Source organism: Scyliorhinus torazame, chromosome 10 (assembly GCF_047496885.1).
Source record: "Scyliorhinus torazame isolate Kashiwa2021f chromosome 10, sScyTor2.1, whole genome shotgun sequence".
NCBI lineage: Eukaryota > Metazoa > Chordata > Chondrichthyes > Carcharhiniformes > Scyliorhinidae > Scyliorhinus > Scyliorhinus torazame.
Genome location: NC_092716.1, coordinates 66,218,783 through 66,246,726, shown reverse-complemented (window position 1 = coordinate 66,246,726; position 27,944 = coordinate 66,218,783). Strand labels below are relative to the sequence as shown.

Sequence of the window (27,944 nt, the reverse complement as noted above, 5' to 3'; positions counted from 1 at the left end):
GGCAGGGTCTCGGCGATCTACCAGGAGATGCAGGAGGAGGAGGAGACCTCGCTGGAGGAGCTAAAGGGTAGATGGGAGGAGGAGCTTGGGGCGGAGATAGACAAGGGTGCGTAGGCGGACGCCCTGGCTAGGGTTAATTGTTCCTCCTCTTGCGCCAGGCTTAGCCTGATACTATTTAAGGTTCTTCACAGAGCGCATATGACAGGGGCTAGGCTGAGCAGGTTCTTTGGGGTGGAAGACAGGTGTGGGAGGTGTTCAGGGAGCCCAGCAAATCATACCCATATGTTCTGGGCGTGCCCGGCGCTAGATGGATTCTGGAGGGGTATTGCGAGGACGATGTCGAAGGTGGTGAACACCCAGGTTAAGCCGAGCTGGGGGTTAGCACTATTTGGGGTATCGGACGAGCCGGGAGTGCAGGAGGCGAAAGAGGCCGGTATTTGGCCTTTGCGTCCCTGGTAGCCCGGCGGAGGATTCTGCTACAGTGGAAAGATGCGAGGCCCCCAAGCATGGATGCCTGGATGAGCGACATGGCAGGGCTCATTAAATTGGAGGGGATCAAATTTGCCTTGAGAGGGTCTGTGCAAGGGTTCTTCAGGCGGTGGCAACCGTTCCTAGACTTTCTAGCGGGGCGTTAGGAGGTGGTCAGCAACTCAGAAGGGGAGGGGGGGGGGGTGTACTTTGTGTTTTCTACTGTGTTTATTATTGCTTACTGGGGGGCTTGTATATTGGGGGAATTTGTGATGTGGTTGTAAGATGTTTATTTATGTGTACTTTGTTTTTCTTTTTTCTTTGTTGAAAATATGTAAAAATTTGAATAAAAATATTTCCAAAAAAAAATCATAGGGAATCCCTCAGGACCAATCTAATGAACCTTTCCTAGACTGTCTATCGTGCAAGTTTATCCTTCCTTGAGTATGGAAATTAAAACTGCATGCAATATTTGCTTCCCAGGAATCGAGTAAGGGGTGTTGGTGTGAAATTGCGGCAGTATATCAGCCATGATCATATTGAATACCGGAGCAGGCTTTGAGCCCACTTGTGCTCCTATTTCTTATGTAGGAATATCAGGTGATGCTTCCTACAGTTGTATTATTTCTCTGGCGCGATAACATTCTGAACTCAGCAGAACATGAGATCAACCTGTAGAAGACCTTATGGGTGATGCAACAAAAATCTGCTTGGTTAACATGCAGTGAGTGCCTCATTTTTAGCCCTGTGCCAGAATCACACATTGGCCATTGATATTAGAAATATTCAGTCCATTGGTCAGCTCAAAACCTGGCATTTGTATGCTGTCAGGATCTCCTACACAAGTGATTGGTTTCTTTTGGCTGTGATGCAAGAGATTTGTGAAAATGATTTAGTTGGGAGGAATTAACATCACCAACTTTCCTGTATCATTTCAGGACTAAGGGGTGCCAGGCATAGATCTCGGGTGATATGTTCTTGGGAGTCCGAGATATTTACCATATTAGAGAAAATAAAGATGAAAGATCAAAATCTTACTCTTGTAATATTTCCAGTGAACAATGCTGTTGCACTTCCTCAAAGAGAGTTTTCCTTGGTCAATGGCCATTTTGAGGGAAAGACAGCCAGTTCTTTGCCTGCAGCCTTCAGGTGAGCATGTTAATGCCAACCTGTAAGGTTTTGTGATGCGTGGTACAAAGTGAAAGAAGTTTATGGCTGGGTTTGTTCCAATGGTTCAGACTCTTTCTGTGTGTGAAGTTTTACATTTTGAAGTGCTTGCCAGGTTGGGACTCGAATGAGCTCTCAAGATATCTTTTGTTTTTGATGGAGCATCTGCTGTTTTGTTTGATTAAGTTGTTATTTTTTTGTTTAGAGAGCTGAAGCTTCAACTCTTCAATTAATCTTGCTAAGCATTTAAATTTAATTCATAAATTCTTTATTTCATGTGTTGGGCACCTCTAGCAATTTGTTTGTCCCAAATTGCCCCTGAGAAGCTGGTGGTGTGTTGCTGCCTTGAACCACTGCAGTCCATCTGGTGTGGCTACACCCACCATGCTATTGGGAGGGACGTTCCAGGATTTTGACCTCGCAACAGTGAAAGAACGGTGATGTAGTTCCAAGTTGATATGGTTTGTGGCTTGGAGAAAACCTTGCAGCTGTTAATGTCATCCTGTAAGGTTATGTGATGTATTGTACAAAGTGAAGGAAATTTCACTAGTCTGCTGCATTTGTTCTAGGTGGTAGAGTTTGCGGGCTTGGAAGGTGCTGTCGAAGGAGGCTTGGTGAGTTGTGGCAGTGCATCTTGGATATGGTACATATTGCTGCTCCATGTGCTGGTAGTGGGGTGAGTGAATGCTCACTGGGGGTGCAAATCAAGTGGACTGTTCTGTCCTGTATGTTGTCAAGTTTCTTGAGTGTTGTTGGATCTACATTCATCCAGACAAGTGGAGAGTATTGTGCCAGACTTCTGACTTAGTCTTGTAGAGGCAGACTTTGGGAAGTCGGGAGGTGAGCTACCTGCCATTTTCCCAGCCTCTGACCTGCTCTTGACAGTATTTGATAAATCCTTCCTTCGTCTTCGAGGAAGCAAATCTTTTAGTAAGATTATGATCTGAAAGGAATTGGAAAAGCCTTGGCCCACCACCAAATTGCGATCAAGAAATCGCTCACTGGCTCGCCGGCTCTCTCGCTCACTTGCTGGCCCTCCCTGATTCACTTCCGCTTGCTGCTCCCCTGCAGCGAGCGTGGGTTTCGGAAAAAGGGAGGAAGTTAGTTTTCTTGCTGTCCTACCCTCCACCCCATTCACAATAATCGGATTAACATTGTCATTTGTTGTTCGATCTATATTGATGGAAATAAGTAATATATTTTGTATTTTTATTTTCTTGTGAGAATTGTTTCTTTGCTTTGGCTACATGGAAGCAGGGATTAGAAGAGTGATTGGTGAATGCATTTTTAATTGTTTCCCAGAGAAGATGCAAGAAGGATTTGCATTTCCACAGCAGCATTTGAAATATTCCAAAGCTTTGCACACCCAAAGTGCTTTTAAAATGTAGTCGCTATTGTAAATATATGAAACATAGTAGCTGATGTAATTTGTAAGATCTGAATGTGTGCTGAGGTAATCTGTTGTAGTGATGTTGTTTCTGGGTTTATTATTGTCCAAGTGAACTCCTTTGTTCCTCTAGTGTCATGGCATTCCTATGTTCACCCTTGAGGGCAGATGGGCCTCGTGTTTAGTATCTTATTCAAAAGATGGTGCCACCATACAGTACTTGCGCAGTATTGCACTGAGGCTTTCTTGTAAAATTGAGCAACATTCTGAACCTTGGATTTCTGTTGACCTTTTTAAAGTAACCGTTTGGAACAAGTATCATACAACTTTACAAGTCCGTCAGCTAAAGGTCATATTGATTTTTTCAAGGTAATCTTTGGATGAGTACCATCTCCAATTAAAAGGGCATCCATTGTTCAACTGGACACTATGAAATCAGGCTCCGAGTATGTGCAGAATGGTTAAATGAAGACCAACTATTGGTTACTCAATGGTGACAAAATCATCGTTCTTGGGTAATGGGGCGATGCTTCCATTCAGTGTCCTCTCCATTGTCTTTCAAGCTTTGATTTTTTTCTGGTACCAGGGCTTTGTCATTGAGTATCAACTTTAAATCGTGAACAGGGCGGCATGTGGCACAGTGGTTAGCACTGGGACTGTGGCGCTGAGGACCCGGTTTCGAATCTCGGCCCTGGGTCACTGTCCATGTGGAGTTTGCACATTCTCCCCGTGTCTGCGTGGGTTTAAGCCCCACAACCCAAAGATGTGCAGGGTAGGTGTATTGGCCACGCTAAATTGCCCCTTAATTGGAGAAAACATAATTGGGTACTCTAAATTTATTTTAAAAAATCTTTAAATAGTGAACAACATTTGGGTTCCTTCCTAATTTTTTCTTTTGTTTCTTTTTATTTTAAATTTAGAGTACCCAATTATTTTTTTCCCAATTAAGGGGCAATTTAGCATGAACAATCTACCTACCCTGCATATTTTTGGGTTGTGGGGCGAAACCCACGCAAACACGGGGAGAATGAGCAAACTCCACAGGGATGGTTTCCTCTCTATTACAAGCCTTCTCCATCTTGAGTTTTCGTTTTGCAGCTTCATTCCGCTTAAGGTCTGGTAAGAGTGCTCCCCATAGGTCCAGCTAAGTTAAATGTTAGTGTAAGTTCTTTCTATCCTCAGCCTTGGTGAAATTACAAGGCAGGCATCAATAAGTGACCCTCTCAATTGACATGTCATAATGGAGAGCACTACTTTGTCATTTTGAAAAATATATAAAGCTATTGGTCATTTCTGAGCAGTGCACGGCTGCCACAGTACTCAATGCCATAGAAATGTTGGGTGGTGATTCATACCACTAATTCCTTAGATGATTTTCAAGTTTTTGTTATAGTATTGGGTGTTTGGTGGGGAGGGATAGTGGCGATGGCGTGGGAGGGTAGAGAGTGAGAGAGGCCAAACAGTTCCCCTACAAGGAACAAGGCAGCACGGTAGCATGGTGGTTAGCACAATTGCTTCACAGCTCCAGGGTCCCAGGTTAGATTCCCGGATTGGTTCACTGTCTGTGCGGAGTCTGCACGTTCTCCCCATGTCTGCGTGGGTTTCCTCCGGGTGCTCCGGTTTCCTCCCCCAGTCCAAAGATGCGCAGGTTAGGTGTATTGGGCATGCTAAATTGCCCGTGTCCAAAATTGCCCTTAGTGTTGGGTGGGGTTACTGGGTTATGGGGATAGTGTGGAGATGTGGACTTGGGTGGGGTGCTCTTTCAAAGAGCCGGTGCAGACCTGATGGGCCGAATAGCCTCCTGTACTGTAAATTCTATGATGATAACCCGAGCTGTTCATGTTCATGTTTGTGTACAAAATCATGAGGGGGGCCTGGACAGAGTAGATGGGAGAAACTGTTCCTGTTGACGATGGATCAAGAACCAGAGGGCACTGGTTTGAGGTGATTCAAAGAAGTGGCAAGGAAAACGTCAAATACAATGAGTGGTTAGAATCTGGAATGCACAGGGCAAGGCAGGTGGGGGTGGAGTGAGGTTTGGAATTAGGTAAAATGGTAAATCATCTGGCTTGATTAGAGCTCAGCAAAGGCATGAAAGCAGAGGATTCCCCACCCCCAACAAGTAGTTGGACAAAAATTGTAATTAAAAACCTTAATCCAAAATTCTATTCGTAATCTCGGGATTTAGATGGAAAAAGACGAAGTGCTGCCTCGTTTTTGTTTTGCTATTCTGGTAGTCACTTGAAGCAATAGAAAATGAGTTATCCATAATAATTGGGTACAGTGTAATTGTGGTTTATGTTACTGGACTAGTAATCCAGCGATAGTTGAAATTGCAAGTGGCATCCAGAAAAGAAAATGTCAGTATCTCGGCCATTTGATCAGTTCTCTTCTAGAGGGCAAAGTGGAGGGCAGCAGAAAGAGCTACGTGCAATGAAATGACTGATATCACAGAGTGGTTGCAGTTGAACTACACTGGATGTCTGAGCATCGAATATCTGGACAGCAGATCTCCTGGTAGGAGTATCTACAAGTAGGAGTAGTGGCAAGCAGCAGCTGCAATCCAGAGGCCTGGATTAATGCTCTGGAGCTGAATTCAGAGCCTACCATGACAGCTGGGGATCTTTTATATAAAAAAAAATCAATTCCTGAAATAAATATTTTTACAAACTACAATCAGCGATGGTGACCATGTAACTAATTGTCATAAAAACCTATCTGAATCAGTAATGCTCTTTCGGAAAGGAAGTCTGCCGTCCTTAACTAGTTTGATCTTTATGTAACTTCAGATCCACTGCAATGTGCCTTCTGAATTCGCTGAACAAACTACTTGGCTTAAGAAGATTGTTAATTATCCCCACCTCTGAAAATTAGGGATGGGAAATAAATGCTAAAAAGTTGTTGACTCATCACAATCAGTTAATCTGTAACAGACACTGAGCTGTTATAATAATAATCTTTATTAGTGTCACAAGGAGGCTTACATTAACACTGCAATGAAGTTACTATGAAAATCCTCTTGTCGGCACATTCAGGCGCCTATTTGGTACACTGAGGAGGAATTCAGAATGTCCAATTTACCTAACGTTCGGGACTTGTGGAAGAAAACCGGAGCACCCGGAAGAAACCCACGCAGACACGGAGAACGTTCAGACTCTGCACAGACAGTGACCCAAGCAGGAATCGAACCTGGGACCTTGGCGCTATGAAGCAACAGTGCTAACCACTGTGCTATCATGCCGTCATTTGAGGAAAATGCAGTGGGTCTATGGTTTTGGAAACCATAGATCAAAAGTCAAGGTTGGAAGCTAAGTAGCGTAAACAAAGTGACAGTAAGAGACAGAATTTAACAGTGATACTGTTTCAGTAAATAAGGCCATACATATCAAGCCAAATTGGTAAAAGTTAAAGGCACTTTATCATATCAAGGCAGACAACTTGTGGCACAAATAGAAATAAAATAATTTTGATGTACCGCCCATTGCTGAGAAAAAGAGAATTTGTTTGGAAAACAAAGGTAGTTTTAAGGGATGTATATTTGTATTCGTAAATAAAAAAAATAGGGTATAGTTTTAAGTGAGATTAATGTTTCTGTGTCTGGAAGTGTAAAACGTGTAGTTAGATTAATGCTGGACAAAGGTGTTTGTATGCCTGGGAGTTGATTAATTTCCAGCTGTATTTTAAAAAAATAAATTTTGAGTACCCAATTAATTTTTTCCAATTAAGGGGCAATTTAGCGTGGCCAAATCACCTACCTTGCACATCTTTGGGTTGTGGGAGTGAAACCCAGGCAAGCACAGGAAGAATGTGCAAACTCCACATGGACAGTGACCCAGGGCCGGGATCGAACCTGGGACCTCGATGCCGTGAGGCAGCAGTGCTGTCCTATCCAGGTGTGTTGTCCTATCCAGGTGTGTTTCTATTGTGCTTAGAGAAGGCTACAGTGTGAATAATAAATAAAAGGTTAAAGTGTAGAATTATGGAATTGCCACAGTGCATAAGGAGGCCCACTCGACTCTGCATGGACCCTCTGAAAGAGCACTCTGCCGAGGCCCACTCCTCCACCCTATCCCCGTAACCCCACATATCTTTGGACACTGAGGGACAATGTAGCATGGCTGATCCATCAAACCAGCACATCTTTGGACTGTGGGAGGAAACTGGAGCATCCGGAGGAAACCCATGAAGACACGGGGCGAAAGTTCCACACAATCACCAAAGGCCGGAATTGAACCCAGTTCCCTGGCGCTGTAAGGCAGTAGTACTAACCACTGTGCTGCCCCTATATGGGGGTTGTTTAGCAACTATCAATCTTTATTAGTGTCACAAGTAGGCTTACATTAACACTGCAATGAAGTTATTGTGAAAATCCCCTAGTCGCCACACTCGGTGCCTGTCTGGGCAAAGCTGCAAGCTTCCGAAGGAACAAGATACAATCCAGAAAACAAGTGAATTAGGACAGAAAGAATGTCTTAAAGTTAGGAGAACAGAAACCAGAATATTGCTCAGAAGAATTCAAGGAAGAGCAAACAAAGTGTTTTGAGTAAGACGGAATTTGCAGAAGCTAGATTTAAAGTTGGACACCAGACTTCAGAGGTCGATGAAACATTTGATGTCATGTTAATGCAGTCTAGGAATTGAGAGTTAAAGCAATTGCGAACAGTTTGCACAGCAGTAAAGACAAATACATCCTAAAGGGGTTGGTGTGAAATCCTGGATCAGATTCGTTGTTAAAAGTGGAGCACAAACTTTGTTTAAAAGTATCGATTTGGAAAATCTGGTCTGGATTTTAGAATGCAAACTGCTAATAGCCTAATCCTGCTTTCGCCCCATAGCCTTTGATCCTTTTTCCCCACGTGCTATATCTAGCCGCCTCTTGAATATATTCAATGTTTTAGCATCAACTACTTCCTGTGGTAATGAATTCCACAGGCTCACCACTCTTTAGGTGAAGAAATGTCTCCTCATCTCTGTCCGAAATGGTTTACCCTGAATCTTCAGACTGTGACCCCTGGTTCTGGACACACCCGTCATTGGGAACAACTCCCCTGCATCTACCCTGTTTAGTCCTGTTAGAATAACAAGTCTCTATGAGATCCCTCCCTCATTCGTCTGAACTCCAGTGAGAACAATCCCAACCTAGTCGATCTCTCCTCATATGACAGTCCCGTCATCTCTGGAATCAGTCTGGTAAACCTTCGCTGCACTCCCTCGGGAGCAAGAACATCCTTCCTCAGAAAAGGAGACCAAAACTGCGCACAATATTCTAGGACCAAAGAGAAAATGCTGGAAAATCTCAGCAGGTCTGGCAACATCTGTAGGGAAAGAAAAGAGCTAAAGTTTCGAGTCCAGATGACCCTTTGTCAAAGCAATAGTCTAGGTGTGGCCTCACTTAAGGCCCTGCAGAATTGCAGCAACACATCCCTGCTTCTGTACTCGAAACCTCTTGCAATGAAGGCCAACATACCATTAGCCTTCTTTACTGCCTGCTGCACCTGCATGCTTACCTTCAGCGACTGGTGCACAAGGCCACCCAGGCCCCGCCGCACACTCCCCTCTCCCAATTTACAACCATTTAGGTAGTAACCCGCCTTCCTGTTTTTACTTCCAAAGTGAATTACCTCACACTTATCCAAATTTTACTGCATCTGCCATTGATTTGCCCACTTGCCCAACCTGTCCAGATCATGCTGTAAGATCCCTGCATCCTCGTCACAGTTCACCCTCCCACCCAACTTGGTATCATCTGCAAACTTTGAGATGTTAACATTTTGTCCCCCTCATCCAAATCATTAACATATATTGTGAATAGCTGGGGTCCCAGCACCGATCCCTGTGGCACTCCCACTAGTTACACTGCCTGCCAATTTGAAAAGGACCCATTAATTCCTACTCTGTTTCCTCTCTGCCAACCAGTTTTCTATCCACCTCAATACACTTCCCCCAATCCCATGCGCTTTAATTTTGAAGAATAAACTCTTATGCGGGACCTTCAAAACGCCTTCTGAAAGTCCAAATATACCACATCGACTGGCTCCCCATGTCAACTGAACTGGTTACATCTTCAAAGAATTCCAACAGATTTGTCAAGCATGATTTCCCCTTCAAAAATCCATGCTGACTGACTGCTTTCTAAATGTTCCACTATAATGTCTTGATAATGGATTCAAGAATTTTCCCCACTACTGATGTTATGCTTAACTGATCTATAATTCTTTGCTTTCTCTCTACCTCCCTTTTTGAATATTGGAGTGACATGAGCTACCCTCCAATCTGCAGTGACTGTCCCAGAGTATAGAATCCCGGAAGATGACCACCAATGCATCCACTATTTCCAGAGCCACCGCCTTAAGCACTCCAGGATGCAGATTCTCAGGCCCTGGGAATTTATCCGCCTTCAATCCCACTAATTTCCCAGCACCATTTCTCTACTAATGTTGATCTCCCTCAGTTCTTCCCTCTCACAAAACCTTTCATTCTCCAATATTTCTGGTATTTGATTTGTGTCCTCTTTTGTGAAGACAAAACCAAAGTATGTATTCCATTGCTCAGCCATTTCTTTGCCCCTTATTATGCATTCCCCTGTTTCTGTCTGTAGGGGTCCCACATTTCTCTTTACCAATGTCTTTCTCTTCACATATCTATGGAAACTTTTAGTGTCAGTCTTTATGTTCCCTGCAAGCTTACTTTCGTACTGTACTTTCCCCTTCTTAATCAATCACTTTGTCCTTCTTTGCTGAGAGCACCCACTTATCCCCACGCCTCCACCCTATCCCCGTAATCTAGTAACCCCTCCTAACGTTTTGGACACTAAGGGTCATTTTAGCATGGCCAATCCACCTAACCTGCACTTCTTTGGACTGTGGGAGGAAACCAGAGCACCCGGAGGAAACCCATGCAGACACGAGGCAAAAGTGCAAACTCCCCACATGCACTGTCACCCGAGGCCGGAATTGAAAATGAATGAAATGAAATGAAAATCGCTTATAGTCACAAGTAGACTTCAATGAAGTTACTGTGAAAAGCCCCTAGTCGCCACATTCCGGCGCCTGTTCGGGGAGGCTGGTACGGGAATTGAACCATGCTGCTGGCCTGCCTTGGTCTGCTTTAAAAGCCAGCGATTTAGCCCAGAAATGAAATGAAATGAAAATCGCTTATTGTCACAAGTAGGCTTCAAATGAAGTTACTGTGAAATGCCCCTAGTCGCCACATTCCGGCGCCTGTTCGGGGAATCGAACCGTGCTGCTGGCCTGCCTGGGTCTGCTTTCAAAGCCAGCGATTTAGCCCTGTGCTAAACCAGCCCCGGGTCCTTGGAGCTGTGAGGCAGCAGTGCTAACCACTTGCCACCATGCCGTCCCTCTGGAGGCTGCTGTAGCTGAGAGGAAGGAAGAGGTTGTTGCATTTCGGTCTCTACCTAAAGTGCGGTGGTGGGAGGATTTTGGTGGGCCTACTGCCGGGCTGAGGATGTAGGAGAACTTGCTCGAGTAGTCAGTGGATGTTTCCAAAGGTCTATTTTGTGTTGACTGTGTACTCTGTTTTTGTCTTGTGGGTCACCTGTTAATGCCCTTTGAGTTCCTGCGGCCCGGTCCTCGGACAGGGTGGGAATGGAAGATCAGATGCCGATGCTGCAGGAGAGGACGGGTGGCAGGCCGGCTCGACTGCACAGCCCCGAGGTGTCGGGACACTTGAATTAACTACTGGTGACTTGTTATGTTCAGTAGCCATCTGCTGCTCCCGTTATGGAAGCCGTCCAGGTCGCTGGTGTTTCTTGTTTTCCTTTTGTTCTATGTTTGTGGGGGTGGGGAATTGTATGATGGATACCATGCAACTGCGGTTTATTTATTTGCCAGTTACAGCTCGCCCTGCCTTGTGGCCTGGGAGTCATTGGAACGATTGGGCGTTTGGACAACGACCAGGGCGTTGTCAGTGCTGGAGAGGGGGATATGGTTTTTGCTTTCTCTCCCTCGCCTGCTATGCTCCATGTCAGTGCAACCTTCTGATGGTTGGCTCGCCAAGCGGCTTTCCAGGGATGCAGGTCCACTGTAAGGGAAAGGGGGGAAACGATACATTGATGGATACATAATTTCTTCGACAAAGTTCTAGACCTGATAATGCATTCTCAGACTTGTCCTCCATTTCTATTGAGGAACCTGGAGGGGTGATATTGTGTGTTTTGTGAAAATTAGATGACATATGGAATTATGTTTCCTTGTAGTTTGATGGTTAGTGTGATATGTGGAATGTTACGTAGTTAATTTTCAAATCTTTGTTATTGTTGACCGTTTAATAAACAAAATATCCTCAAGTGGATTCTCGTCTGCACATGTACCATGTCTCAGACGATGATTATTGCATTGCATCTCTTTAAAAAAAATAAATTTAAAGTGCCCAATTCTTTACGGGGCAATTTAGCATGGGCAATTCACCTAGCCTGCACATCTTTGGGTTGTGGGGGGTGAGACCCACGCAGACACAGGGAGACTGTGCAAACTCCACACAGATAGTGACCCGGCTCCTGGATTGAACCCGGGTCCTCGGTGCCATGAGGCAGCGGTGCTAACCACTGCATTACCATGCCGTCACTATTGCATTGCATTTTAATCAAACTTTGAAGCCTGAACAGTTTGCCTGAACTCTAGAAGTGTCAGCACCATAGAAGCAGCAGCCAACAATCAAATACTCGAGAACTGAGCTTCAGCACTGGGGATATCCTCATGACCAAAGGGTGAGGGTTTGGATCAGAGAAGGACACCTGAGCACGGTTTCCCTAATGTTCCCGGCATGGGTCTGGGATCCAGGGGCTCCTGTGGCCAGGGGTGAGTGTGCAGAGTGACGTTTTCCAGCACAACTAGCTCAATGGATAGCACTCTTGAGAGAAGACAGGAGATTTAAGGGTGGGGGAGGCCAGGGGGAATTTGAGGGTCCTGGGGTGGAAGCCTTAATTGATTGTCGGTCTCTCTCCTCCAATTCCTTAGATCTAACAAGATGGCTGTTTATGTCGGTCCCACAGAGGCTGACTTGTGGTCCCTTGGGTGGGGTGAGGGGGAGTGGCGACTACTTCAGATGACCTGCCCCAACAAATGGAGACCCTGTGGGACAATGGACATGTGGTCATTGAGAGGGAAGGATCATTTTGCCTGACATGAAGTACTCGCTTGAGTCAGGACTTCGGGGTGAAGGGGCAGTAGATCCTCACTGTTGCGGTGCAGACCAATCTCTTTTCTGGCGGTGAGTGCTCCCTCCTCGGTCAACCCTGCGCCCCCCCCCCCCCCCCCCCCCCCCCCCCCCCCCCCCCCCCCCCCCCCCCCCCCCGGTCTTGGGGTGGCTCTATAATAGATGACATGTACGGGCACTGCATCTGGATATGGAGAGTTGTGCTGGTGGCTGCCAAGGGGTTCTGAGGAGCAAGCACTATGATCGGATGTGGGGAGGGTGCAAGGTTTCAGCCTGTGATTTGTGGTGTTTGGGAACTTGAGAGGTGGCACTCTAATTGATGCTAGAGAGATGGTAACATAACATTGCAGCTCGGTGGAGGTCGTTGGTCTTCCGACATTGTGTGGTGGTCCTCCTGGTCATGCTGTATGCACCGACAGATGCTGCCAGTCCTCTCCCAGGTGGTATTGATGACCCTGTTGCTCGTCCTCCGTCTCCCTCGGGGGAACAGGATGTTCCGTCTTGCATCCACAACGTCGAGAAGCCTGGCCAGGTTGGCGTTGCCAAAGCGAGGAACAGGTCTGCGCGCTGCCATACTTGGTGTGTTTACTCGGATTGAGTGGTGAGGAGGTGTTTAAAAGCAACCCCTCCTTGATAATGGCGAGATGCTGAAGTGCGAGTCTGTCGAATAAGATGACGAGAGAGCAAGTAATGGCGAGATGTTTGTGGGGGCTCATTTCCGGCACTAAGTACCGTTAAATATGGGCTGTGATCTCGCTAATGTGACCGTCGAGAAACACTGCGCCAATCGTGCCCAGAATTACACTTAGAAATGTTTCCGTTACATGCGCCCATCATGTACTGTGGCAGAGTTAGCATGATTTAATGAAAGCGAAATTGAGTTTGACAAGCCTGCTACATTATTTTGAGGATGTAACTGGCGGCAGGGTAGATCAAAAGGAACCAGTGGATGCAGTATACTTGGATTTCCAAAAGGCATTTGGTAAGGAGCCACAGTAAAAATTATTTTACATTATATGGGCAGCAGGTGCAAGGGACCACCACAACTTTCATGTTCCCTTCCAAATCCTGACTGAAAATTACTGCTTTTTCATTATCTCAAGGGTTAAAATCCAGGAATTCCCTACTCACTGGCACTGTAGGTATACCTAAACCACATGGACTGCAGCAGCTCAAGGCGGAGGTTCATCACCAACTTCTCAAGTTGGGAATGGGCAATAAATGCTTGCAAAACTGCCTCCAGGTACTTGCTGAGCTTGCACCTCTGGGTACTTGTCCGCAGCAGCTACTGACCCGTCTTGCTCTCGCTTTCAAGTCACCCTTCGCAGGACTGGAGCGATTCTACCCAGTGCTTCTCTCGGGTAGGCTGTCTCAGAATTGGCCACCCGCGCATTGGGATATTGTCTCTGCAGAAGTGTTAGAAGTGACTCATTTGATTGTAATTTTGTTGGGAAATAGTACATCTTGAATCATTCTTCTGTTTAAAAAAAAAAAAAAACATTTTCTTGGAGGGCAAAGCCTACCAATGTCAGTGCATGCGTATAGTCACTTTTTGGGCTGCCCAGCTGCTGTTAACTATTAATTTGTGATGTATAAAAGGAACAAATGTATGTATGTTTCAATTCATCTTTTGACTGAGGTTTCTTTCTTTTGTATTTGAGTTTCCACAGTAGAGTTGGTTTCTTGATATGGCAGATATAACAGTACACACTTTTGAATGACATTTGCAAACTAAAGAGGGTATTGAATTTCATGCCTCACCTGTTGACTACTGTAGCGTTCGGGGAATGAATAAGAACATAACTAGCTTTCTTCTTTTTTCCAGTTGAAGAAAGCGAGTCTTCAGAATTTGATTTAAATTGGGACTCAACAACTGAACGCACAGGTAACATCACATCATTAATATTGTGCAGTATGATGTAGAAACAGTTTTAAGAAGTTGTATACAGCTTAGAGTCCAAATAAAATTGTTGCTGTGCCGTGTGACAATCTCTCTTGAATAATTTATTGGGATGTCATCTGTCCTCTTCAACAGTTAATGTAGTGTTGTTCCATTAATTGACAATTTAACTGGAAGATTTGGTTCTCCTGATGACAACTGATCCAAAGTAACTTTGTGAATTTCTATTCAGTCATGTTGGCTTCAGTTTTGTAGAATTTCTTTACCTTTGGAGATACACGAGAAATCATGCTATCAATTAATCTTGGTTGACCACATCACAGAATTATTTATTTTCCTGAATGGTGGTTAAGGACTCCATGTCCTGAACATTGAATTCAAAAAAAATTGAAACTCTTCTCCGAATAAACACATTTTGGCCGGGACGGACGGACACATACTTTTTCGAATAAGTGTAATATAAAGTTGGGTCTTAACCTTTTTAGAGCTACCATCACATAGGTACAACAGGGATTTACTTGTGTGACTAGTCCTGTGGTTTAATCACTTGTATACCTACATGGTAGTCAAAATGTTTTAAAGGAAAACAACTTTGAATGTATTGACCAACTATTTACGGTTTATCTTAATGATTCGGATAAAGGTCTGATTCTATTGTAGCAAATTTGCTGAGAAAGCAAAGCTAGGCGTTCAAGTGAGTTGCGAAGAGAATGCAAAGAGTTTGAAAATGGGTACTGTCATAATATACACCAGTATATCATGGTGCAGACACACACTGATGGACACACAGTGGGACCAATCAACATGCACAACACGGCAGCCAATCACCAGTGAGAGCACACGCACTATAAAGACAGGGGACATCAGAGTTCCTGCTCACTCGAGTAGCAGCTAGCTCGGAGGACAGAGCTCACAGCCTGCAACACAGACATTCACCATGTGCTGAGTGCATCAACTGGTTAGGACAAGGCAAAGGTCTTTAGTTAAAGCTGGTATCGTATTTACCCACAGTTCAAGTATGTTTAAATGGTTAACCTTTTAATAAAATAGTGTTGCACTACTTCAAGTGTTGGTGACCTGTATGTGATCTAGAACACCCAACACATCAGGTACTAATAGATTAAGTCAGTGGGCAAAAGATTGGCAGATGGAGTATAATGTGAGAAAATGTGAGTTTGTCCTCTTTGGCAATAGATTGCTAGAAAAAATATATTACTTAAATAAAGAGAGACTACTGAGTGCTACATTATTGGGGGATCTAGGTGTCCTTGTACATGAGTCTCACAAGTCACCATGCAAAGAGAGCAAGTAATTAGGAAGGCTAACGGAATGTTGGCTTTTATTGCAAGGGGGATGGAGTATAAACATAGGGAAGTGTTGCTACAGTTATACAAGGCATTGGTGATACCATATTGCAAGCGCTGTGTACAAACCTTAAGGTGGGACATACTTACATTGGAAGCAGTTCAGAGGAGGTTCACCAGTCAATTTCTGGGTTTGTCTTATGAGGGAAGGTAAGTTGGGCCGATTCTCATTGGAATTGAAAAGGTGAATTGAAAATTGGAGGTGATAAAGATTGTGAGGGGGCTTGATGCTGAGAGGATGTTTCCTCCCGTGCTGGAATCTAGAGCCAGGGGACACAGTTTCAAAATTACAGATCACCCATTTAAGACTGAGATGAAGAGGAATTTCTTACCAGAGAATTGTTGGTGTTTGGTATTCCCTTTCTCACTGAGCAGTGGAGGCTGGGTCATTGAATATATTCAAGGCTGAGTTAGCAGATTTTTGATTGACAAGGGAGTAGAGCGTAATGGAGGGCAGGCAAAGTTGAGTTAAGGTAACAATCAGGTCAGCTATGATCTTATTGAATGACAGAGCAGTCTTTATAGGTTGAATGACCTACTACTATTTCTTATGTTCAAAATGGAGGGTGTTTTTTGATGAGGAGAGAGGGGTAAACATTAAAAGTCAGGAGACAAAAATTGAGTGTTGCAAATTCAGATATTTAGAACACTGAAGTCCCTACCATGAGTTGTTTGGAAAATAAAATTAAGTTTGCAGAAGGAGAACATGACCTTAGGTGTGTTTGTTTGGAATATTGTAAAATTATGGTTTGTGATGTGATTTGTTTTTTTAACTAGTTGTGGAATTCAAAGTGTGGGATGATTTAAAACAAACTGTGACTGCGTGTTGATCATCAGGTATAGGGCCACATGTCACAGGCAGCATGTGGCATAATGATCGAGAAAAGCTGGGTCAGGAGCTGGAGTACGATTTTAAAGAAAATTAAAATGACATTTTGTTCTCTTCTGCCATACTCTTCATTTTGAGGAGGAAGAAAGTATATAGCTTCATTTTAACTGAAATGAAGTTACCAAGCCAGCTATTGCCTATCTCTAATTTAATCTTGAGAAGTGTTACCTTCTAATTGTAGTAGTTCTAATAAATTTGAATAACCTTCGATTGCTACCACTGTAATCCATGTGGTGAAGGTACTGTCATTTATTACCCATCAGAAGGTGGTGGTGAACTGCCTTTTTGAACCGCTGCAATCCCTGAGATGTAGGTACATTCACAGTGCTGTTAGTGAGGGAATGCCAGGATTTTGACCCAGAGACAGTGAAGGAACAGTGATGTATTTCCAAGTCAAGATGGTGAATGACTTGCTGGGTGTCATGAGAATGTCGCTTTAAGAAATGTTTGGCTGCTCATATTACTGCAGTGATGTCAGAGAGTGGGTGGAGCTGGGCTGTTTGTCAGCTTTTTACTTTCGTTTTAAGCTGTTTGCTGCAGGGTGTGTTTTTGGTTTCGTTTTCAGTGTTGGAGCTGAAGCCAGACAGAGCAGGTGTACTGTTGATCTCACTGCCATGAAAAGACTATCTCTTGATCATTTGGTGAATTCAGAATTATAAATGTTCTCAGTAGTGAATGTAAACCTAATGTGCTTCTGTTAAAAGGTGTTTCTTCTGTTTTCTGGATGTTTGGGAAGTTATTAAGGATTACTTAGTATTCTTTGGGGGTTGTATTTGAATTAATGGTTGCTAAGATGTTCACTCTATGTTTTAAAAAGGTTAACTTCAGTTCAAAGAATAAACATTGTTTTGCTTTAAAAATATATTTTTCCATTTCTGCTGTACCACACCTGTAGAGGGGCCGTGTGCTCCCCATACCACAATCTAGTAAAAGTTGTGGGCCAGGTGAACTCCATTATACACTTTGGGGTTCTCTAAACCCTGGCCCATAACACTGGGGAACTTCCAGATGGTGACCTTCCCAGGTATCTGCTACTCTTGTCCTTATAAATAGATGGTAGTGGTCGTAGGTTTGAAAGGTGCTGCCTAAGGAACCTTGCTGAGATCCTACAGTACATCTTGTAGATGATACACACGGCTGCCACTGTTTGTCGTTGGTGGAGGGATTGAATGTTTGTGGAACAGGTAACAATCAAGCGTGCTGCTTTGCCCTGGATGATGTTGAGTTTCTTGAGTGTTGGAGCTACTTTCATCCAGGCAAGTAGAGAGTATTCCACTACACTCCTGATTTGTATCTTGTAGGTGGTGGGTAGGCTTTGGGGGTCAGTAGGTGAGTTACCTGTCACAGGATTCCTAGCCTTCGTCCTGCTCTGGTAATCACAGTATTTATGTGGCTAGTTCAGTTTCTGGTAACCCCCAGATGTTTATTGTGGGGGATTCAGTGATGGTAATTGGAAGTCAAGGGCAATGGCTAGATCCTTTCTTGTTGGAGATAGTCATTGCCTGGCATGAATGCTACATGCCACTAGTGAGCCCAAGCTGGATGTTGTCCAGGTCTTTCTGTATTTGGACACGATTCCTCCAATATTGAAGTAGTTCGCGAATGGTGCTGAACATTGTGCAGTCAGCTGCGAGCATCCGCACACCTGACCTGACAATGAAAGGAAGGTCATTGATGCAGCAGCACTCCCTGAGGAACTCCTGCGGTGATGTCCTGGAGCTGAGATGACTGATCTCCAATCATCACAACCATCTTCCTTTGTGCCAGGTATAACTGGCACCAGTGGAGAATTTCCCCCCTATTCCCATTGACTCTAGTTTTGCCAGGACTCTTTGATGCAATATTCGGTCAAATGCTGCCTTGATGTTAAGGACAGTCACTTTCACCTCCCCTCTAGTATTCAGCTCTTTTGTCCATGTTTGAATCAAGGCTGTAATGAGGTCAAGACCTGAGTGACCCTGGTGGAACCCAAACTGAGTGTCCATTAGCAGGTTATTACTGAGTTGCTGAGGACAATTTAAAAAGAGCAACTTATAAACTCACTCTCAGTGAGTTCTCCCAGTGAGCCAGAGAAGACCCAGCCAGAGTGAAACAGAACCAAGAGTGAGTTTGGGAATTTGAATCTAGGTGGGAATTGAATCAAATCAGTGGGGGAGGGGAGTCAATTCAGGACAATTTAAAAAGAGCAACTTGTAAACTCACTCCCAGTGAGTTCTCCCAGTGAGCCAGAGAAGACACAGCCAGAGTGAGACAGAACCAAGAGTGAGTTTGGGAATTTGAATCTAGGTGGGAATTCGAAGCTTGGCGGGGGGAGGAAGTGCTTTTTATCCCTGGTAAGTGACTGGTAAGTAGTGTTTCTCTTTTCTTTTTCTTTTCATTGGTATATATTTTTTTCTTCTCTAAGTTGTTTATTTATTTATTTATTTTGGGGAAATTGTAATTGTTGAAGTTAACCGAAGGTTTAAGACATGGCAGGAGATCTCAGACCCGTGTCATGCTCCTCGTGTGCGACGTGGGAGCTCAGGGACACGTCCACTGTCCCTGGCTCCTACACGTGCAAGAAGTGTGTCCAGTTGCAGCTCCTGCTAGATCGCTTGACGGCTCTGGAGCTGCGGACGGACTCACTTTGGAGCATCTGCGATGCTGAGGACGTCGTGGATAGCACGTTTAGTGAGTTGGTCACGCCACAGGTGAAAGGTACTGAGGAAGATAGAAAATGGGTGACCAAAAGACAGAGCAAGAGTAGGAAGGCAGTGCAGGTGTCCTCTGCGGTCATCTCCCTGCAAAACAGATATACCGCTTTGGATACTGTTGAGGGAGATGGCTCACCAGGGGAAGGCAGCAGCAGCCAGGTTCATGGCACCGTGGCTGGCTCTGCTGCGCAGCTGGGCAGGAAGACAAATGGCAGGGCTATAGTGATAGGGGCTCAATTGTAAGGGGAATAGACAGGTGGTTCTGCGGATGCAATCGAGACTCCAGGATGGTATGTTGCCTCCCTGGTGCAAGGGTCAAGGATGTGTCGGAGCGGCTGCAGGACATTCGGGGGGGGGGGGGGGGGGGGGTGAACAGCCAGCTGTCGTGGTGCACATAGGCACCAACGATATAGGTAAAAAACGGGACGAGGTCCTACAAGCTGAATTCAGGGAGTTAGGAGTTAAACTAAAAAGTAGGACCTCAAAGGTAGTAATCTCGGGATTGCTACCAGTGCCATGAGCTAGTCAGAGTAGGAATGTCAGGATAGAGAGGATGAATGCGTGGCTCGAGAGATGGTGCAAGAAGGAGGGATTCAAATTCCTGGGGCATTGGAACTGGTTCTGGGGGCGGTGGGACCAGTACAAACCGGACGGTCTGCACCTGGGCAGGACTGGAACCGATGTCCTAGGGGGGGGAGTTTGCTAGAGCTGTTGGGGAGAGTTTAAACAAATGTGGCAAGGGAATGGGAACAGATGCAGGAAGTTGGAAGTAGTAAAACAGGGACAGAAACAATAGGCAGTCAGGGGGAAAGTGTAAGGCAGAGAAGCCATAGTCAAAAATCAAAAAGGGCGACAGTACAAGGTACAGTGAATAGGACCAGGAATACTAAAAGGAATAAAACGGGAAGTGAAAACATTAATGGTAAGCGACGCGGCAGGTTGTTACATGAAGATATGGGTTCACCGACAAGGAAAATTAGGAGAAAGGTTAAGAGGATATATAACTTAGGAGAGGTTACTGATCGAGGTGTTAAGATTCAGAACAGAGGTAAAAAAGCCAACATAAGTGTACTTTACCTGAATGCTCGTAGTATTCGGAATAAGGTAAATGAGTTGATGGCGCAGATCATCGTGAATGAATATGATTTAGTGGCCATTACTGAAACATGGTTAAAGGATGGTCACAACTCGGAGTTAAATATCCGAGGGTATCAAACTATTCGGAAGGACAGAGTGGATGGTAAGGGAGGTGGTGTAGCTCTGTTATTTAAGGATGACATCCGGGCAACAGTAAGGGATGACATCGGTGCTATGGAGGATAAGGTTGAATCCATTTGGGTGGAAATCAGGAATAGTAAGGCGAAAAAGTCACTGATAGGAGTAGTCTATAGGCCACCAAATAGTAACATTATGGTGGGGCAGGCAATAAACCAAGAAATAACTGATGCATGTAGAAATGGTACAGCAGTTATCATGGGGGAGTTTAATCTACATGTCAATTGGTTTAACCAGGTCAGTCAAGGCAGCTTTGAGGAGGAGTTTATAGAATGTCTCCACGATAGTTTCCTAGAACAGTATGAAATGGAACCTACGAGGGAACAAGCGGTGCTAGATCTGGTCCTGTGTAATGAGACAGGATTGATTCAGGATCTCATAGTTAGGGATCCTCTCAGAAGGAGTGATCACAATATGGTGGAATTTAAAATACAGATGGAGGGTGAGAAGGTAAAATCAAGCACTAGTGTTTTGTGCTTAAACAAAGGAGATTACAATAGGATGAGAGAAGAGCTAGCTAAGCAAAGACTTTATGGTGAAACAGTTGAGGAACCGTGGAGAACCTTCCAAGCGATTTTTCACAGTGTTCAGCAAAGGTTTATACCAACAAAAAGGAAGGAAAAGAGGGAAAATCGACCGTGGATATCTAAGGAAATAAGGGAGAGTATCAAATTGAAGGAAAAAGCATACAAAGTAGTAAAGATTAGTGGGAGACTAGAGGACTGGGAAATATTTAGGGGGCAACAGAAAGCTACTAAAAAAGCTATAAAGAAGAGTAAGGTAGATTATGAGAGTAAACTTGCTCAGAATATAAAAACAGATAGTAAACGTTTCTACAAATATATAAAACAAAAAAGAGTGGCTAAGGTAAATATTGGTCCTTTAGAGGATGAGAAGGGAGATTTAATAATGGGAGATGAGGAAATGGCTGAGGAACTGAACAGGTTTTTTGGGTCGGTCTTCACAGTGGAACACACAAATAACATGCCAGTGACTGATGGAAATGAGGCTATGACAGGTGAGGACCTTGAGAGGATTGTTATCACCAAGGAGGTAGTGATGGGCAAGCTAATGGGGCTAAAGATAGACAAGTCTCCTGGCCCTGATGGAATGCATCCCAGAGTGCTAAAAGAGATGGCTAGGGAAATTGCAAATGCACTAGTGATAATTTACCAAAATTCACTAGACTCTGGGGTGGTCCCGGCAGATTGGAAATTAGCAAACGTGACACCACTGTTTAAAAAAGGAGGTAGGCAGAAAGCGGGTAATTATAGGCCAGTGAGCTTAACTTCGGTAGTAGGGAAGATGCTGGAATCTATCATTAAGGAAGAAATAGCGAGGCATCTGGATGGAAATTGTCCCATTGGGCAGACGCAGCATGGGTTCATAAAGGGCAGGTCGTGCCTGACTAATTTAGTGGAATTCTTTGAGGACATTACTAGTGCGGTAGATAACGGAGAGCCAATGGATGTGGTATATCTGGATTTCCAGAAAGCCTTTGACAAGGTGCCAAACAAAAGGTTGCTGCATAAGATAAAGATGCATGGCATTAAGGGGAAAGTAGTAGCATGGATAGAGGATTGGTTAATTAATAGAAAGCAAAGAGTGGAGATTAATGGGTGTTTCTCTGGTTGCCAATCAGTAGGTATTGGTGTCCCTCAGGGATCAGTGTTGGGCCCACAACTGTCCACAATTTACATAGATGATTTGGAGTTGGGGACCAAGGGCAATGTGTCCAAGTTTGCAGACGACACTAAGATAAGTGGTAAAGCAAAAAGTGCAGAGGATACTGGAAGTCTGCAGAGGGATTTGGATAGGCTAAGTGAATGGGCTAGGGTCTGGCAGATGGAATACAATGTTGACAAATGTGAGGCTATCCATTTTGGTAGGAATAACAGCAAAAGGGATTATTATTTAAATGATAAAATATTAAAACATGCTGCTGTGCAGAGAGACCTGGGTGTGCTTGTGCATGAGTGGCAAAAAGTTGGTTTACAGGTGCAACAGGTGATTAAGAAGGCGAATGGAATTTTGTCCTTCATTGCTAGAGGGATGGAGTTTAAGACTAGGGAGGTTATGCTGCAATTGTATAAGGTGTTATTGAGGCCACACCTGGAGTATTGTTTTCAATTTTGGTCTCCTTACCTGAGAAAGGAAGTACTGGCGCTGGAGGGTGTGCAGAGGAGATTCACTAGGTTAATCCCAGAGCTGAAGGGGTTGGATTACGAGGAGAGGTTGAGTAGAGTAGACTGGGACTGTACTCGTTGGAATTTAGAAGGGTGAGGGGGGGATCTTATAGAAACATATAAGATTATGAAGGGAATAGATAGGATAGATGCGGGCAGGTTGTTTCCACTGGCGGGTGAAAGCAGACCTAGGGGGCATAGCCTCAAAATAAGGGGAAGTAGATTTAGGACTGAGTTTAGGAGGAACTTCTTCACCCAAAGGATTGTGAATCTATGGAATTCCTTGCCCAGTGAAGCAGTAGAGGCTCCTTCAGTAAATGTTTTTAAGATAAAGATAGATCGTTTTTTGAAGAATAAAGGGATTAAGGGTTATGGTGTTCGGGCCGGAAAGTGGAGCTGAGTCCACAAAAGATCAGCCATGATCTCATTGAATGGTGGAGCAGGCTCGAGGGGCCAGATGGCCTACTCCTGCTTCTAGTTCTTATGTTCTTATAAGTACCATTTGATTGCAGTGTTGATAACATCTTCCATCACTTTGCTGATGATCGAGAGTTGTTCAATGGGATGGTAATTGGCTGGGTGGGATGTGTCCTGTTTCTTGTGTACAGGACATAAACCTGGGCAATTTTCAACAATGCTGGGTCGATGCCAGTGCGGTAGCTGTAGTAGAACACCTTTGCTTGGAGTGTGGCAAATTCTGGAGCATAAATCTTCAGGGCTATTGCCAGAATATTGTCAGACCTTTGGCCGTTGCAGTATCCAGTGCCCTCAACCATTTCTTGATATTACATGGGGGTGAATTGAATTGGCTGAAGACTGACATCTGTGATGCTGGGGACTCCTGGAAGAGGCCAAGATGGATCATCTGCTAGACATTTATGGCTAAAGGTTGTTGCGAATGTTTCAATCTTTTTTGCACTGATGTGCTGTGCTCCTCCCTTCGTTAAGGATGGGGATATTTGTGGAGCCACCTTCTCCAGTGAGTTGTTTAATTATCCACCACCATGAATGGCTGGATGTGTCAGGACTGCACAGCTTGGATCTGATCCATTGGTTGTGGAATCGTTTAGCTCTGCCTATTACTTACAACTTATGCTATTTGACACACAAGTAGTCCTATGTTGTGTCTTCACCAGGTTGACATCTCATTTTTAGGTATGCCTGGTATTATTGACATGTCCACAATCACTCTTCATTGAACCAGAGTTGATCCCCTGACTTGGTGATAATAGTAGAGTGAGGATATGCTGGGCCATGACATTATAGATTGTGGTTGAGTACATTACTGTTGTTGCTGATGGCCCACAGCACTTCATGATTGCCCAGTCTTGAGTTGCTAGATCTGTTTGAAGTCTATCCCATTTAGCACAGTGGCAATGCCACACAACATGATGGATTGTGAAGCCGAGACCACATCTCCACAAGGACTGTGCGGTGCTCACTCTTACTGATACTGTCATGGACAGACACATCTACTGCGGGCAGGTTGTGAGGATGAGGTCAAGTATGTTTTTCCCTCTTGTTGGCTCCCTCGCTACCTGCTGCAGTTCCAGTCTACCAGCTATGTCCTTTAAGACCTGTCCAGCTCGGTCTGTGGTGGTACTACAGAGCCACTCTTGGTGATGGACATTTAAGTACCCACCATGGCACATTTTATGCCCTGCCACTCTCAATGCTTCCTCTAAGTGGTATTCAACAAAGAAGAGTATTTGGGGGATGGTATGTGGTAATCAGCAGGAGGTTCCTTGGCCATGTGTGACCTGATGCCATGAGACTTCATGGGGTCCAGAGTTGATGTTGGGGACTCTCTGGGCGACGGCCCCCTGACTGTATACCAATGTGCCGCTGCCACCTCTGCTGCATCTGTCCTGCCAATGAGACAGAACATACTCTAGTATAATGACGGTAGTGTCTGGGCCATTATCTGTGACTTATGATTCTGTGAATAAGATTATGTCTGGCTGTTGCTTGGCTCGTCTGTGAGACAACTCTCCCAATTTTGGCACAAGCCCCCAGATGTCAGTAAGGAGGAATTTGCAGGGTCGATGGGGCTGGATTTGCCGTAGTCGTTTCCCGGGTGACAATGGTAAAGAAAGACTATCTAGTTCAAAAATTGAGGGGTGGTGAATTTGGAGGTTGTGGTGTTATCATGCTGCTCATGAGTTTGACAAGTGTTGCTGGAGAAGCTGTGGCAATTTACTGTGGTCTAAATGCTACATACTGTCGCCATGGTCTGTTGGTGGCAGATGGAGCAAAGGTTTGATGTGGTGGATGGGATGCTGGTTCAGAGGGATACATTAACCTGGTTATGGATACGTTACTTGTGGTGCTGTAGCATCCAGGTAAATGGGAAATATTTCAACACCCCAACCACCCATCATCACACACCCACCGGTTAATGGCCACGCCTGCATACCATTAATATGCAGTTAACAATTACCTAGCATTTGTGTGTGCGACTGTTATGTGCTGCTTATGAGCTCAAGCCTGAATGTTGTCCATGTCTTGCTGCACGCAGGCATGGACAGCTGCATTATCTGACGAATGGTGAATGGAACGGAAAACTGCAATTATCAGCGTGCATCCCTACGCCTGACCTTGTGATGGAGGGATGATCATTGGTGATGGAACTGAGAACACTTGGCTCTAGGACACTTTACTGAGGAACTCCTGTATCCATGTCATGAGATGATTGGCATCCAACACTATAGCCATCTTTCTTTGTGCTAGGTATGTCTGCAGCAGAAGAGTTTTCCCCAATTCCCATAGAGTTCAATTGTACTCTGGCTCCTTGGTGCCTAACTTATTCCAGTGCTGCTTGGATGTGGAGAGCAGTCATTCTCTCATCACCTCTTGAGCTTAGCTCTTTCATCCATGTTTGGGGCTCAAGTCAAGTGATCCTGGTATTAACCCAAAATGAACATTGATGAAGTGCTGCTTGTTACACCGTCATCACTTTGTTGATTGACAGGCAGTAATTGGCAGGATTGGATTTGTCCTTTTTCTGTGGGCAGGATGTACGTAGATAGATGCCAGTGTTGGAGCCTGGCTAGAGGCAAGGCTACATATGGAACATAAGTCTTTAGATTTATAGCCAAAATATTGTCAGGGCTCAATGTGCTCATCTGTTTCTTTATATATGAGGTGAATCGAATTGCATGAAGACTGGCATCTGTGATCTCTGGACTTTGGAAAAGGACCGAGATGGATTATTTATTCGGCACTGTTGGCTGAAGATGGTTGCAAAGGCTTTGGCATTGTCTTGCACCCAGGTACTGGGCTCTGCCAGCATTCAAGGATAGGGATGTGTGTGGAGCTGCCTCCTCTCGATACAAAAGCAAAATATTGGGGATGTTGGATATTGAAATAAAAAAATGCTGGAAACACTTTAACAGGTCAGGTAACATCTTTGGAGAAAGAAACTGAGTTGATATTTTTGATTGATGGTCTTTTATGAAAACTGAGGAAAGGTCAGAAATGTTATAATTTAAGCAAGTGAAAGGGGAAAGGGTGAAAAAAGAGCACAGGGAGGGTCTGTGATTGATGGGAGACAGGAGAAATTAAATAACAAAAAAGATATGCGGCAATATGGGAGATAAACCTTTCTGGACTATTTATTTGATTGCTCACCATCTTAATGACTGGATGTGGCAGGACTGCAGAACTTTGATCTGATCTGTTGGTTGTGTGATTGTTCAGCTTGTTTTGCATGCATGCAGTGCTGTGTTTTACCTTCATCAGGTATTTTTATTCAGCACTTTTTATTTTTGGTACACCTGGTGTTTCTGGAATGATCTACAATTATTGAACGAGGGTTGGTCCCTTAACTTGGGGCAGTGGTAGTGTGAGGATATGCTGGGCCAAGAGGTTACACATGTTGGTGGATATAGTTCTGCTGTTGATGGCCCATAGCACTTTATGGGTGCACAGTTTTGAGTTGCTTGATCTGTTCTATCACATTTTCATAGTTCATAGAATTTACAGTGCAGAAGGAGGCCATTTGGCCCATTGAATCTGCACCGGCCCCTACAAAGAGCATCCCATTCAAGCCCATGTATCCACCCCATCCCAGCAATCCCCACTCAACCTTTTTGGACACTAAGGGCAATTTAACATGGCCAATCCACCAAACTCGCACATCTTTGGACTGTGGGAGGAAACCGGAGCACCCGGAGGAAACCCACGCAGACACAGGGAGAACGTGCAGACTCCGGACAGACAATGGCCCAGCCGGGAATCGAACCTGGGACCCTGAACCAACTGTGCTAACCACTATGCTACCGTGCTGCCCGTTAAGCATGGTGTTGGTGTTACACACCATGATGGTGGTGTTCTCAGAGTGAAGATAGGACTTTATTGCCACAAGGACTGTGAGATGGTTATTTCTACTAATACTGTCATAGACAAATGCAACTGTGACAGTTAAATTGGTGATGATGAAATGAAAATTGTTTATTGTCACAAGTAGGCTTCAAATGAAGTTACTGTGAAAAGCCCCTAGTCGCCACATTCCGGCCACATTTAAGGATGCTTGCCCAATCTCCAATGTTCCTAGATGTTAGATAGGAGTACTGTGCAGGGTCAGCTGGGCTATGTCTGCTGTTGTCGGACTTGGTGCTTTTGTCGGTCCAAGGTGGTCCATTTGGTTTTATTATTAGACTTCTTCATTGAAGTTTGATATAATGAATGGCTTGCTAGGCCATTTCAAAGGGCAGTTAAGATGCAACCACCATTGCTGCGTGTATGGAGTCATGTAGGCCAGGCGGGGTAACAATGGTAGATTTCCTTCCCTAAAGAATTGTATTGAACCAGGCTTGTTTCTACAACAATCTGCTATGTTATATAAAAATATAAATCTGTCCAGAAACAGCTACTTTCAGCATGGCAGGTTACCACAAATATTCCGTCATTGCTTAATCAACTTTTATTCAGCCAGTCTTACTCATAAATACGTTTATAATTGTTGTAAATGCTTTTCACTTCCAAGTTATTCTTTTTCTTCCATTGTTTCTATTGCTCTTCATGAACTATTCACCGTAAAATCAAGATTGTTTCTCTCTGACACCATTAGTGATCATTGTCTATGTTATGCTGCAGCATTAAAAGAACAAAATAGAATATACTTACTTTTAGTCTGTCGAATGGGGTATTCATATGTTAAAATTGTATCTATGGAATGTTTCTGCAGTATTTGGACTCTGGATTGTTTGCAATTTATGGGTAAAACCTGTAAAATTGTAATTGGGAAAGCCTGATGGTGGAATGTTTCTTGTGGCTTCTTCAGTGCCAACAGGCACCCAATTGGAAAGCAATCCAACTGTCGGACTTGAATCGATCTTATGTGCAATTGGCTAACTGTTTGTCATGCTGTGAGGGAGCGGAGGGACCATCACTTCAGTCCCACTTAATTCTCCACTAATCTTCAAAGTTCTGACCAGAAG

General features: G+C 44.4%; 1 protein-coding gene across 3 annotated transcripts in view; it reads left to right on the top strand.

Moving 5' to 3' along the window:
- znf423 (zinc finger protein 423) overlaps positions 1 to 27,944 on the top strand; it is a 512,581-nt gene that overhangs the window by 84,528 nt on the left and 400,109 nt on the right. For all 3 annotated transcript variants that reach the window (XM_072518216.1, XM_072518217.1, XM_072518215.1), the window contains exon 2: positions 14,022 to 14,081. In XM_072518216.1, coding sequence (XP_072374317.1) covers positions 14,022 to 14,081 — 60 coding nt within the window. The remainder of the gene's footprint in view (positions 1 to 14,021; positions 14,082 to 27,944) is intronic.